Here is a 13,732-nt window from a genome sequence, read left to right as displayed (position 1 = left end):
TACTTTTTGAATGGAATGGCTTTCAAGTCCGCCAGCGTGTGAGTGTTTGGGAGAGGAGAGAAAGACCAGTGGCAGTGGCTAACGGCACCGATCAGGCTGACAACAATGACGGGGATGGAGGTGCTGCAGCTGGAGGTAACTGGTCTGATTAACGTCTAAACTTAACACCAGAATGCTCCCCCCCCCAACAGTTTACATACATATATTGTTTTGCTACGTTTTATTGCTACTAATACTGATGCTGTCTAGGCCAGGGGTCTTCAACGTTGTCAGGCCAAGGACCCCCTAGCTGAGAGAGAGATGAAGCAGGGACCCCACTATATTGTATAAAATTCAGGGATTTTAAACTTTTTTGTTTACTTGGTCTGCTCTTTTTTTCCCTCTACACTAAACACCTCTTTGCCAAAAATAACAGATCTACAAGCTCACAATGCCTCACAGCACGAGGTGTTGTGAGCTTGTAGAGCTGCTATTTTTGGCTATAAAGTTCTCATCAGAAAAGGGATGCTAGGGTTCAAGTGGTTAAGGTAAAGAAAAATCATATCACACAAAGATTTGGCGGACCGCCTGTAGTAACTGAGGACCCCCTAGGGGTCCCGGACCCCCTGTTAAAGACCCCTAGTCTAGGATATAGTATTGTATGTCTTTAAATATCTCTATGAATTGAATACACAGGACCTCAATGGAAACAAGTCCTCAGGACCTTTTTGGTTTATCCTTTTAGTTAGACCAAGTGTATGACTGTACTCGTGCTGTTTGTATTTCTGTCCAATAAAGTATTCAATCAATCAGCAGATCAGACTGACAATGACGGGGATAGAGCGGCTGCACATGCAATGGAAGTGTGTGACCACGACTACTGCACAGCCCCTGAACCTGCCACAGTTGACCTGGCCTTGAGTGAGAGGGATGAAATGCGAGATAAAATCCGTCAACTGACGAAGCAAGTGGAGGACTTGACAGTGAAATCTCGGTTTGGGTTACGTAGATTTGAAGGCTCAGATTCACAGATTAGAGTCTTCACAAGGTTAGTATAACTTGCACAAAGCATACTAATTTCACATGAATAACATTACTAAGTTATGATGTTGTAAATGCCATTATATGAAACCTTACTTGTATGCATGTGTCTTAATGTTCCTTAGATTTGCTAGCTATGAGCACCTGATGGCTTTTTGGCAACTCATAGAACCATCCACTGCCAACATCATCCGGGTCACTCGAGCACGGAGAGCCCAGCAGAGAAATGAGGAAATAACTTTTCCATGTACTTACTCAGTAAGTTGTGTTTACTGGTTTAGTATTTTGAACAGTGCGGTATGTTTTTACTGTCGCTTCACTATACCACAAAAAGATGTAATCAAGATCAGATATAGTTAAAAGTACAGCAACATGGTGTTGTGGAAATTTGTCCTCTGCATTTTACCTATCCTAACTGCTTTATAGAGCATTGAATATTGACATTTCCCAAGGTAGCTTATACATTGTTGCAAATTCATGTTTTAATTTATATTCTTTTGGAACATTTCTTGACAAATGTTTTTATTTAAAAATGTAAAGTATTAAATGAAAGGTCTCCATGCCTTTTAAAAAAGCCTTCAGTGGTTCCTCTGAGAGATTTTTCTTTCTAATCTTAAGAAATATCATCATTAAGCCAGATTAACTGAGAGGGTGGTTTTGGAGATTTCCAGGATAATTATATTCTTCTATTTAAGAGTGTTGCAAAAGCAATAATCTCTAAACGTTGACTCATGGATTGTAAAGGGGTTGATGGTGTGCCAAATATAGCTAGCAGTTGGCATGGTTGTAGGGCAATTTGTAGAACCCATCAGACAGTGTCGGACTCATCACTGTCAAACACAAGTGACCAGAAACGTAACTGTGGGCAAGACTAATACATATGTGTGAGGTGTGGTGGTGTGTTTGTGTTTGGGCACAGCGATCACACTTTGAATCGGCTTCAGGATACATTTCAGCAAACTTGGCTTTACTAAGATGAGCTCTATGCACCACTTTCAGTTGAATTAGACTAAGATGTGCACATGAGGTAGTTTTTTTTTTTTTTTCAATAGTATTTTTATTGATTTTTCTTTTTTTTACACAGAGACAAAACAAGACGAGACAAGACAAACAGCTCAGCTCAGACACGTTATAAAAGGACAAGGACACTGATACAAATATAGATTACACATACTTACATTGGACCAAAAGATAACACAATATATATATACATGATTGGTGCTTGACATTACACAGATGGGTGAGTAACTACCCCAAGAACAACAAAAAATTAAATAAAAATCAGTACAAGAAATATAGATCACAGCACAAACATCCACAGCAGAAAAAATGAAAATAAAAGACAAAAATAAAAAATAAACAAGCAAGGATTTAGACATTATACATCAAGGTCAGCGGAATCACTCCTGTTAAGGAACCCTATCGTTAAAGTGTCAGACAATTGAGGACCAATAAAATGTAGATATGAGAGATGTGATAGATTAGGGTTCATTTTATGGCGAAGGCTAGGAGTGATCTGTAATCGGTGTATAGTTCTTAACTGAACCGACCAGGCTCTATTGCATATAGAGAGTTTCTTTGCATTTTCAAATATTTCCTCCCAAACTTCGTCTGCAATTTCAACCCCGAGATCTCTCTCCCATTTCCTTTTAGTATCCAGGGTGTTAACAGTCGTATTGGATCTTAACATGCCATAGAGAATGCTAATAAAACCCTTTGTAAAATCCATTGTCAATGCCCTTTCAATTGGAGAGGTGCCTATGTTAGTTGATAGTGTTGTGCGCCTGAGAATGAAATCCCTCACCTGTAAAAATCTAAAAGAATTGTTGCGAGATAGACCATATTTCCACATGAGGTAGTTTAAATGATTATATATAAAGGCTATAGCACCCACCACTCATATGTCAACTCCGACCTCAATTCTCTCTCCCATTTAATTTTTAATCGTTGTGTATTCACATCAGTAAGAGATGAGATGGCTGTGTAAATGTCTGAAACAAATCCATTCTCAGTTGGTAACATTAGGAGAAGTTTTTCCCACTTCTGACTATTAGAAAGATGTGTAAAATTGAATGCTTGAGATAATAACTGTCTAATATGTTTTGTACAATGTCTTACAGAGACATGCTCTTCCTCTGCTGGATGAGCTGTTCCTTTACCTCATGTACATGGCCCTGGGGTCCACAGAAGTTGACCTGGCAGATCGCTTTGGGATCCACCCATCGACGGTTAGCCGCATCATCACAACCTGGACCCATTACCTGTACTTTCTACTTGGCTCAGTGACCATCTGGATATCTAAAGAGCAAGTTCAGGCTGCGTTGCCGAGGGAATTCAGGGAGAGCCAATACGCAGACACACAGGTAAACATTATCACTCACATACACTACTGTATTATTTGTTACATAAACTGACTTGCAGTTGCTACACACCAAAGTTAATTATTATCATAACTCTTTGCAGATTGGTAGGCTATACATTCCTCTGAATTATTCATTAAGTGTTCTAAAATAAATATAATAGTTTAGTTAAATGTTGTAGGTGTAATGTACTGTTGTGAATCAGCGTAGTGGAACAACCCTAGAATGGCTGTGATATTACATACATTTAATGTATTCCAAATACACAGCCATAGATCGCTCCTATGCCCGCCCGGGTAGCAGATTGATCTTTGCGGCATAAAACATCGCGCTGCATGTGTACTCACCCAATAATGTATTCCTGTGACTTGGAGTCAGATATTGTCCTCTAGTTTCATATCCTAAGTACTAAATAATACTAAACAGTAAACACACATTTTATGACAGAACTTTCAAATGGATATGAAACTAGAGGAGAATATCTCAATCAATCAATCAATCAAACTTTATTTATATAGCACATTTTTACACAACGTCAGTTGAACCAAAGTGCTGCACAGGTAAAAGCAAAAACAAAGACGAAGAAAAAGAAAACAATACAACAGATCAGCAAAAAGGACATTTTTTGATTAGATGTGGTTAAAGGCCAGAGAGAAAAGATGGGTTTTAAGTAAGGTTTTAAATATCTGGATGGACTGAACAGATCTGATGTGGAGGGACTCCAAGTCTTAGGAATTACGACTTAGTGTCTGACAGAAAGTCAATGTTTAAAGTATCTCTCCTCTCCAGTTAGTGTTATTACATTATTAAAACCTGAGAAGTGTGACCGGTTATTACTTAACTGTGTAGAAGGAAGGCCCTGGCATAAACTCTGACAATTAAAGCCTTTTTATTCACAGGGTGCAGGCAAACACTGACAACGTTTCGATGTCAATACAGGCTGCTACACCACTGCTGCTTGCTTTGTGTTCATGCTCTATGACCTGACAAAGATGTATTGACATCGAAACGTTGTCACTCTGTTTGCCTGCACCCTGTGAATAAAAAGGCTTTAATTGTCAGAGTTTGTCAGACTTTATACCAGTCCCGCTCCTGAGATTCACCGAACCAGCCAAAATGTGGCTTGAGGTGCAGTGGAACCCCTTTGTGCCTGGTTATTACTTAACATTGCAGTAGGACTATGTGTGAAAAATAATTTGATGTTACTTGATTTGGCAGGTAGTTGTTGACTGCACAGAGCTGAGATGCCAACAGCCAGAAAGTCTGCCTCTGCAAAGTGAACTGTACTGCAACTACAAGTCTCATACCACCCTGAAGGGCCTGCTCGGAATGGCGCCCCATGGAGCCGTCAGTTTCATATCAGAACTGTATGCTGGCTCCATCAGTGACAAAGAGCTCTTTAAGCAGTCAGGCCTCCAACGCCTGCTGACAGAGGATATGGCTGTAATGGCAGACAAGGGATTTTTGATACAGGACTGTATCCCTGGTAAACTATATTGCCCACCCTTCCTCTCAAAACAGAGCCAGATGCCAGCAGAACAGGTAAAGAAAACCCAGGAGATTGCGCACCTTCGAGTCCACGTTGAAAGGCTAATTGGAAGAATTAAACTGAACAAGCTCTTCCAGTCTGAGATTCCAGTGTCCTCGATGGGAAGCATCAACTCTATGTGGACCGTAGCCTGCTTATTAAGCCAGTATGGAGCTCTTGTAAAGGCTTGGGCAATTCAGTAAAAAATAGCAGATCTTACTTTCAACACCGCACTCATGCTCAACATGTTTATAGAACGTTATTGTTCATAAGTGTGGATGCTCACATCATTACAGTTATTGTCATCTTAACAGTTCATCATTCTTGGTGTGGACGGCTTTTAACAATGTGAACCCTAGCGTCCTTATTCTGGGCCTACAAGCTCAGAACGTGTTGCGAGCTTTTAGATTGGCTATTTTCTATGGAGATATTTTGTGTATATTGGGGGGGGGGGGGGCTATTATAGACCTCTGGGGGACTGTGGTCAACAAAGTACATAGGGTTTAAGTGGTTAAGAAATCCTATTAATCTCTGCCTTTTTGTTGGACTCCATTCACACTATTCTAATATATTTCAAAAACCTTAATAGTGTGTCTGTAATTAATTTCACCAGTTGCAAGTGCTGTAGCGATGAAGTTGAAATATGTTGTTGACTTTTATCCTTGCAAGATACATAGGCCAGCCTAGAGGTACAGACCATTATGCAAGTGTAACACCTGAGATTCAGACGAGGGTCACCCATGTGGGAAGGGACTTTAGCCAAACACCGTAACCACTAAACCAAGAGGGAATTCCCTCATGGCCAGTGGAGATATTAGGCTTTTGGTCTTCAGGTTGAGGCTCTGCTACACATGCGATGAATTAACAGTGAAAGTCAAAAAAAGTCAAACTTTTCAGGACCCTCCCACCCTGACGAGCACTTGGAATTGTAGGCATTACATTGAGTTTGACTCGGTTACACCGATAAATATTGTGAAAATAGCAGATCTACTAGCTCAGTGCGAGGCGTTGCAAGCTTGTAGATCGGCTATTTTCACTATGTTTGCCTCTTATATATTTGGCCAATTTGCTATTAAAAGGTCTTAGAAATGTGTACCCTGTGTTCCCTATAATGTATGTAAGGGTCTTTAGAAATGTGCAGATACCCTGTACAAACTTATACTGAATGTTGAATGTTGGTTTGTTTACTGTTGAGTGAGAAAACACTGTTGCACATTAAGCTAATCATCTGGGGACACCCCAAAATAATTTGGGGGTCCTGACCCCCCAGTTTGGGAACCACTGGTTTGCAGGAAAGTAGCAACTAAAATGTAGACATACTGTTACAAGTCCTGTGTTCAACATATACTTTAAAGTACCAAAATAAAAGTACTCTTATGAATGGCCCATTTCAATTAAAGATTGTATAAAGTAGGTCTTTGTAACAATCAGTACAATATTTGTCTTTGGAATTGTGTGGATTAGAAGTATAAAATGTCACAAAAAAAATAACACTATTTCCACAACTGGTTACATGAAAAATGTACAAATGTTGCAGTGGCACAATTTATTATCCACCAAGCTTTTAATAAAAGTAATGTTTCACCACAAAGTGTCTTATTCAAGTATATGCAAGGGTATGCAATGAAAATGGCAGATCTACAAGTTTTTTCTACTCTTGATTGACACACACACACACACACACACACACACACACACACACACACACACACACACTGTATGCATGAAGTAAGAGTGTGAATGTGGTCAATTCATTATAAAATAAATAGTAGGGGAGTTTCGGGGCTCCGTGAGAACCCCAGCAGAAATCATAACTAGACACCTTTAGGGTCCTAAAAAAACAGGTTTAAGAGATGTTTTTGGGGTGCTCACGGAGCCCCAAACTCCCCTACTAAAAGGCCACTGTCTGGAATTACTTAGTAGGCAAGTGATCCTGCACTGTAAAATCCTCAGTTTATTTATAATTCAGTTGATATATTAAACCAGCAGATACGACAAATAATACATGGTATTAACAAAAGTCAGACGCCATTAGTATGACAGGCTATAGATTTCACATATTTATATCCCGACATGTTATTTTTAGGCACTACACAGTGAAAATAAACAAAAATAGTTGAAAAATTGTAAAAGGTTCATTCCTTTCCACTTCAATCAGTTGAAAAACATCCCTGGACATTTGATTATTTTTCAAATCAATTAATTTCTTGAACTCAACAGAATATTGTTTTAACCCATTGAGGCCTGAGGTTTCCGATTCTGCAAAATGTCTTCTAAATCCTAAACAGTTTTCTGAAAAACGTATGTTTCTATATCAATGATTCTCAAACTTTTTCATGTCAAGGACCCCCAAAATTATATGTATTTGGACGCCGACCCCCCCCATCTCAAAATGTTTTGCTCCAGGGACACCCAGAAGCAAAGAATGGAGTTAAAAATGTCCGCTTTAAACAATGTATATTCAAAGATTTGCACACATTTTCACGAATTTTCAAAAAAACAACTACTTTTAAAAAAAGGGAAAAAAAGCTTGTAGCGCGGTACTCGTCAACCCAATATGTAAAATATATATAGATCCTACCTTCGGATTTTTTTTTTGTGTAACGTTGTGCAAAAGTCTCAAAATATATACCAACCGCAAACACCTTTCCCCCTCAATTTGTGGATATGTTTTTTATGTTAACATTTCTTTTCTCAGAATAAATCGCTTACCTTCCCTCACGACCTCCTGCCAAACAAGCTAAACATGTAAGCAGACATCTGAGGACTTAGGCAGCTGTGAAAGTATTAAGTACACAAAATATTCCAAGACCATTTTTATGATCAATCGGGCTGTGGAACAATAAGAAAGGGGGGGGGGGGGTAAACTAGTAGTTACTAACTACTACAGCAATACATACTAGTCAATCAGGCCGTATTAAAGATAACAGAAGAGGGAAAAAGAGGGAAAAATAATTTCAAAGCAAGCAAGTTCTCCAAACATAAAAAAGAGCCAGTGAGGCTTCAAACCAGCAACTGCCAAACCTTGTCAAATGAAAAAACGTTCAACTCTAAGTTACCACCCAAGCACAATCGATTGAAGTGATTTAATACCCGAGTAACCTCCTGCATAAGTCTGCTGAATGAGTTTTACTCATTGCATAAATAATCTCCAGTTGCATTGAAGGCAGTAATGGCGCAGTGTGTTAGCTGTGCCATAATTTCACAGCATTGTTCTACAGCACTAGCATGAACAGTTCGGGAACCTGTGACCTATGCCCTTTCTAAAAAGCTCTGCATGTACACATAATTATAGTACCAGTCACCCTTCTCTCTGATTTTTGACAACACCCCTGGATCTCTGTATATCCTTTCAACAAAAATGTCATCTTGTGCACACACTACGAAATCGCACCACTCCAAGCCAGAAGTGAGAAGCTGTCCTTGAATCTGCCAGTAGTATTTATGCTGTTTCTTCAAGACATGTGAGCCATCCGTCATGATCATGTATTGACAGTCCACAAAACTTGGAACATTGGGGCACTTGAACTCAACCAGTCCAAAAGGTGGGTGCTCAAGAGGGTCAAAAATCTTTCCATCAGGGGAGGAAGCAAGCCAGGGAACATCAGGGTGTATCACCAGGCCACAGGGGTAATAGTTGACATTCTTCAACTTGGCATAGTCCATGGCTGCCTCCATCTCCATGTCGAGGCCCCTCTTCATGTCAGCTGTTTGCACGGTGCCTTTAATAATTCTTTGAGCCAAATTCGTTGCTGAAGACATCCCACGAACATGGCACGCCTATCTGAACCTGGAGGTAGTGGTGAAACAGTTAATTGAACTAAGCAATTATAATCGATTTGAATAAAAACAACCCTATTTAGCTCATTGGTTGACCTTTTTCACTGATTATATAACGCGCACACACACACACACACACACACACACACACACACACACACACACACACACACACACACACACACACACACACACACACACACACACACACACACACACACACACACACACACACACACACACACACACACACACACACACACACACATTACAATCAGTGTTGATTTTGACGTTGATCTTGATTTAGTTTTAGTCATAGTCTTTTGAATAGAAATCAACACTGATTACAATGTGCTTCTTGAATATGCTATTGAAAAAGTCATAATTGTACAATAATTGCTAAGAAAGTAGTCATCAGTAGTTCCGGCCATACCTGGACGAGGTAAGTCTTGGCCTGCGAAGCAATTTCCACTCAGAACTCCGGCTCTGATCTGTCGTTGCGGCTTCAATTTTCTGTGCTGTGTCAAATGTGACTTGAAGAGACTTGATGTGAAGCTCATCATGTTCACTGAGGACAAAGCTACAGCCTTGCAGATTCTCATCAAGTCTGTACTCATCCAGGGGGATTGGGGGGAATGGTAGAGCATCTTCATGATGCATGATGTGGCGTGCTTGAACTGGGGGCTGTTGGTACGACAGGACACTACCAGCCTGAACAAGTCCAAAACGCGAGTCAACCAAGGGTTGATCTGCAGACATTCCCATGCTGCAGACCAATGGCCTAGACACGGGGTCAAAGTTTTTGTAAGCCTCTTCGACCTTGAGAACAGAGAGGTCAGGAAGAGGTCCAGCAAGTGCCTTGTAGAGTGTGCTTCTGGAACACATATGAGTGATGCTAATTGGTTTACTCCATTTTCTATACTTAAGAATTTCACATAATACAAAAATCTAATTTACAAATTGATGTTGAATGTAATTTAGTTGTAATCTCTACATCAGGGGTCTTCAACAGGGGGTCCGGGACCCCTAGGGGGTCCTCAGAGTTGCTACAGGGGGTCCGCCAAATCTCTGTGTGATAGGATCATTGTTTTTTACATTAACCACTTGAACCCTAGCATCCCTATTCTAAGGACAACTTTAGCCGAAAATAGCCGATCTACAAGCTCACAACGCCTCACAGGGCGAGGCGTTGTGAGCTTGTAGATCTGCTATTTTCGGCAAAGAGGGGAAAAAAGAGCAGACCAAGTACAGAGTGAAGGTTTACTAAGTATTGATGGTTTAAGTTGTTAAATGTCAGAAAATACACATTAATATGAATCGAACATCTATGAAAAGCTTTAATCTGCAACACAATTTTATGTAATATAGAGTGGGGGTCCCTGCTTCATCTCTCTCTGTTAGGGGGTCCTTGGCCTGAAAAGGTTGAAGACCCCTGCTCTACATTATTGTGAATAACTGGTGTGTATGGTTCAATATTACAAGAATAATCTTTTCAGTGTTTATCCTTGAAAGACTTGTAAAACAGTACTCCATATTTACATACCTAATTCCTCCTGAGGTTCCTGTCTTTCTGGACTTCCTGGTTGTGGTCTTCCTGGTCTTTGTCGGCTTGGAGATGGTCATTTGGTCTACTGGACCTGGTTTCAGCCCCTATGAGTTAATTCAGCAGTGCTTAGGTCTATACAAAATAATGAAATTATAAACAAAAAACAATAGATGTACCATTTGGAACTGACCATGGTTCTTGGTTTATGCCACTGCTGCTCCGTTTCAGTGCAGCTGTGTACAGGGGGGACAACTTTGGTACCCGTCTCTGAATATTGAGCTGACTGGAGGAAAGTGCTGTGCCAGCAACACAAGAGCAATGATGCTCAGTCATTATTACTGACTTTGAATGTTTCAGGACAACCTAAAAAGAAAAGAAAATATTAGAAATTACAAACCTCCATATGCTAATGATAAGTTATAACACTGCTTTGATACTTACCAGCAGTAACGAATCCGATTAAGCAGGTAGACCACAACACAGCCATGAACAGGCTTTGAACAGAGAACAAGTTCATGAACATGCAATCAACAGAACTGGTCTGGACCATGAACGTGAAAACTAGGCCATGAACGGGCCATAAGAGTCAAGTCAATAACGTGACTGACAAAGCACCCACAGGGCTCCTGAGTGCACTCATTTGGAAAGCACATGCACCCCAAGAAATGTTTAGTGCATCTAAAAATTGGAATTGGTCGCACCAGTGCACCTTACATTTAGCAGGTCTGTCTATGTGTGTGTATGTATAGGTCCTAAATTATATGCAGGTGCCAGTGGTGTGGAGTAACTAAGTACATTTACTGAAGTACTGTACTTAAGTACAATTTTGAGGTATTTTTTACTTACAGTTTTCAGTACTTTTACTTCTACTCCACTACATCTCAAAGGCAAATATTGTACTTTTACTCCAATACAATTATTTGAAAACGTTAGTTACTAGTTACTTTGTAGATTTTGATTATTATTACTAAACATATACATTACCCACTTCAGCCCTATATACATTTTGGCCATTTGAAAATAGCAGATCTACAAGCTCACAATGCAATGCATTTTCAAAGGATTTTTATACATTAGCTAACATGTGAGATGGGACTTTCTGCATAATGAGTAGTTTCTACTTTTGGTACTTAAAGTGCGTTTTGATAACAACACTTTTGTACTTTTACTCAAGTAAATTTTGAATTCCAGACTTTAACTTGTAGCCGAGTATTTCTACAATGCTGTATTGATACTTTTACTTAAGTAAAAAATTGAGTACTTTTTCCACCACTGGCAGGTGCAGTAAAAAAGTTAGGCACACAGTGCAACCAACTAAAACCTTTAGTACTCTGGAGCCCTGAACAAACACCATCCCTCAATTTCACCCTACTCTTAAAGTGTGGGGTTTTTCGTTCTTCTTCAGTGACCTGTAGCAACAGGCTCTGATGCTGACTTCATCTGTCAGCTTGTCTTTATTTTAAACTGTCAGACATAAAACATATACATGATGAATAACAACAGAGTTTGACAAAGACTAATTTATCAGTGTACAATGTGTAGGCTACACAATTTTTCTGTATAGTATTTGTGTATATCTGTCTGTCTCTTATATCATTGGTTCTCAAAGTGGGGTCCGGGGACCCCCAGGGGTACTTGAGGGGATACCAGGGGGTCCCCAGCTAAATGATTTATAGAAACCAAATGGACCCTTATGGGTTTGTAACTCTGGGAGTGTACAAATGGAACACATTTGTACACCCTCAGAGTTAAATTAACATTGCTTTTACAATATTAATTGGGGTCCCAGAGATCGAAATGCCATTAAATGGGGGTCTGTAGCCTAATAATGCATGTCAAACTGGCGGTCCTTAAATTACAATGATTGAGAATCACTGCTAGAGCCGTAAAAAATCTTCTCTTATGGGGGTCCCTGGCTTATCTTTACAAATGGGGGTCCGCCGGCTAATACGTGTCAATTTGGGGGTCCTTGACATGAAAAAGTTTGAGAACCACTGTCTTATATGTCATCATGATTTGTGTGCATGGGGATCTCATCTTAAACAAGCTTAGTGCTTAATGAGCCTCCCAGTTTAGTAGACCTTGTATTGTGATTTTTGTACTGATGTTCACATGTCTTACTAAATAAAGTACATCAATCAATCAAAACACAAATTGTAAATGAAAAATGTACTCACCTTCATAATTGAAGATATAGCTGGATACAAATAGTCTAAAACCCTTGTCCAGCAACGAGTTAGATGCTTTACTGCACGCTTTTGTAATCCTGTGGACATCTGTCACTTTCATTCTTGGTAGCTCGTCCAAGCATCTTGTGTAAAAATGAGCCTGAGCCATGGCGAAATAACGTGCCTTGTATAAAAGATGCGTTAGCCTACAGAGCTAGCTGGCTAACAACAACAACAACAACAACAACAACACACGTTGGAGAGCGAGGCCGTTAAAACACGCTGGCAACACTAAACACACAACAAACGGTAAATTATACTAACAATACAAACACAACTGATACACGCAAGTTATTAAATTTAAAAAAAGTGACGAAAAAGTACTTAAATTGACGGGGGAAAATGACTGAAATCTATGTATTGTGGATGGGCCGGAAGTGGACGCAGGGGCTGAGTGACGCTCCAGACGGAAGTGGGCGGAGAACTTTGTGGAGATATTCCTTTTCCTTTTATTTTCGTTTCCCCTTGTATCCTCATCAATTTGAATTTCGCTCTCACTGCTCTCAACGTTCTCCGCCATCTCCTTTCCCTCGAGCCTAGTCTCGCGTCACCAGACTACTATTCCACAATCTCTGAATGCTGGAAACATTTGTAAATTGTGGGAGGCAACAGTCTGGCCACGCGAGACTACTCGAGCCCAACCCTGAATCTGAACTTTAACATCTTCCTGTTCTTGTACAGAGTGGCGGCGTTGCCACGTTTTTGTGAGAGAAGTAAGCAACCCCGGTTCATGAAAACAAGCCCAAAAGAAGCGACTTTTAGGCCACATGATGAGTCATTTAAATCTATATTCATCAGCTATTTAAAAAAAAAAATCTTGGAAGAAAAAGTGAAACATGTGAAATATCTTTTGAAACATTCTAACACAAATCTGGTGCATACGGGAGTCCCAGTCCCTGGCACAAAATGTTTTCAGATAGGGGTTAGGGGACAATTTGGGGGTCCATCAGTCATTTGAGTGGCTCTCAAATGTTTTCATGTCATGGGTGGACTATGACGTGAAAATATTTGAGAACCACTGGCTTTAATAATAATGAACATTGGGGGAAACAAGCCCAAATAAGCACAAAACACTTTAGAAACAATCCCCCCCAAGCAACAAGCAACTTTATAGAATATTAATCCCAGAGTCGCTTATAGTAAGCCGACATGGCAACACTGGTTCAGAGTCCTTCTTCTTCGGAGTTTCCGACTGTGTTTTCGGAGTGCCGGAGTATTGCTGCCCCCTACTGTTGGTGTTGGGTGCTACTGTCATTTTACTAACTACTGT

The 13,732-nt window shown here is 40.1% G+C and overlaps 2 protein-coding genes across 3 annotated transcripts; one reads left to right on the top strand and one right to left on the bottom strand.

Annotated features, from left to right (window-relative positions):
- Positions 1-5,330, top strand: LOC311055191 (uncharacterized protein). The gene is made up of 5 exons (XM_084071292.1): positions 1-135; positions 796-1,027; positions 1,146-1,278; positions 3,141-3,383; positions 4,599-5,330. The coding sequence occupies exons 2-5, from the start codon at positions 837-839 to the stop codon at positions 5,109-5,111; spliced, it is 1,080 nt and encodes a 359-aa protein (XP_083927418.1). The 5' UTR covers positions 1-135; positions 796-836; the 3' UTR covers positions 5,112-5,330.
- Positions 5,331-6,847: 1,517 nt separating this feature from the next.
- LOC311055239 (uncharacterized protein) lies at positions 6,848-13,034 on the bottom strand. Of its 2 annotated transcripts, none has more exons than XM_084071363.1 (5): positions 12,412-13,034; positions 10,425-10,597; positions 10,232-10,338; positions 9,122-9,469; positions 6,848-8,698 (listed from the first exon to the last, which is right to left on the bottom strand). In XM_084071363.1, the coding sequence occupies exons 2-5, from the start codon at positions 10,425-10,427 to the stop codon at positions 8,689-8,691; spliced, it is 468 nt and encodes a 155-aa protein (XP_083927489.1). In that variant the 5' UTR covers positions 10,428-10,597; positions 12,412-13,034; the 3' UTR covers positions 6,848-8,688. The 2 variants fall into 2 exon arrangements, with proteins under 2 accessions (XP_083927489.1, XP_083927488.1); XM_084071362.1 differs by having other exon boundaries at positions 9,122-9,562; positions 12,412-13,032.
- Between the last annotated feature and the right edge of the window lie 698 nt (positions 13,035-13,732).

This window comes from Gymnoscopelus microlampas (genome assembly GCF_963454915.1).
Source record: "Gymnoscopelus microlampas genome assembly, chromosome: 11".
Lineage (NCBI taxonomy): Eukaryota > Metazoa > Chordata > Actinopteri > Myctophiformes > Myctophidae > Gymnoscopelus > Gymnoscopelus microlampas.
Note: the sequence above shows the minus strand (reverse complement) of the source record. Positions and strands in the feature narration are given on the sequence as shown.

Coding starts and splice junctions, on each gene's coding strand:
- LOC311055191 (XM_084071292.1), top strand. CDS start 837: ATGGAAGTGTGTGACCACGACTACTGCACAGCCCCTGAACCTGCCACA. Junction 1,028..1,145: donor CAGATTAGAGTCTTCACAAG/GTTAGTATAACT, acceptor AATGTTCCTTAG/ATTTGCTAGCTATGAGCACC. Junction 3,384..4,598: donor GCCAATACGCAGACACACAG/GTAAACATTATC, acceptor TTGATTTGGCAG/GTAGTTGTTGACTGCACAGA.
- LOC311055239 (XM_084071362.1), bottom strand. Junction 9,563..10,231: donor GGAACCTCAGGAGGAATTAG/GTATGTAAATAT, acceptor TATGTGTTCCAG/AAGCACACTCTACAAGGCAC.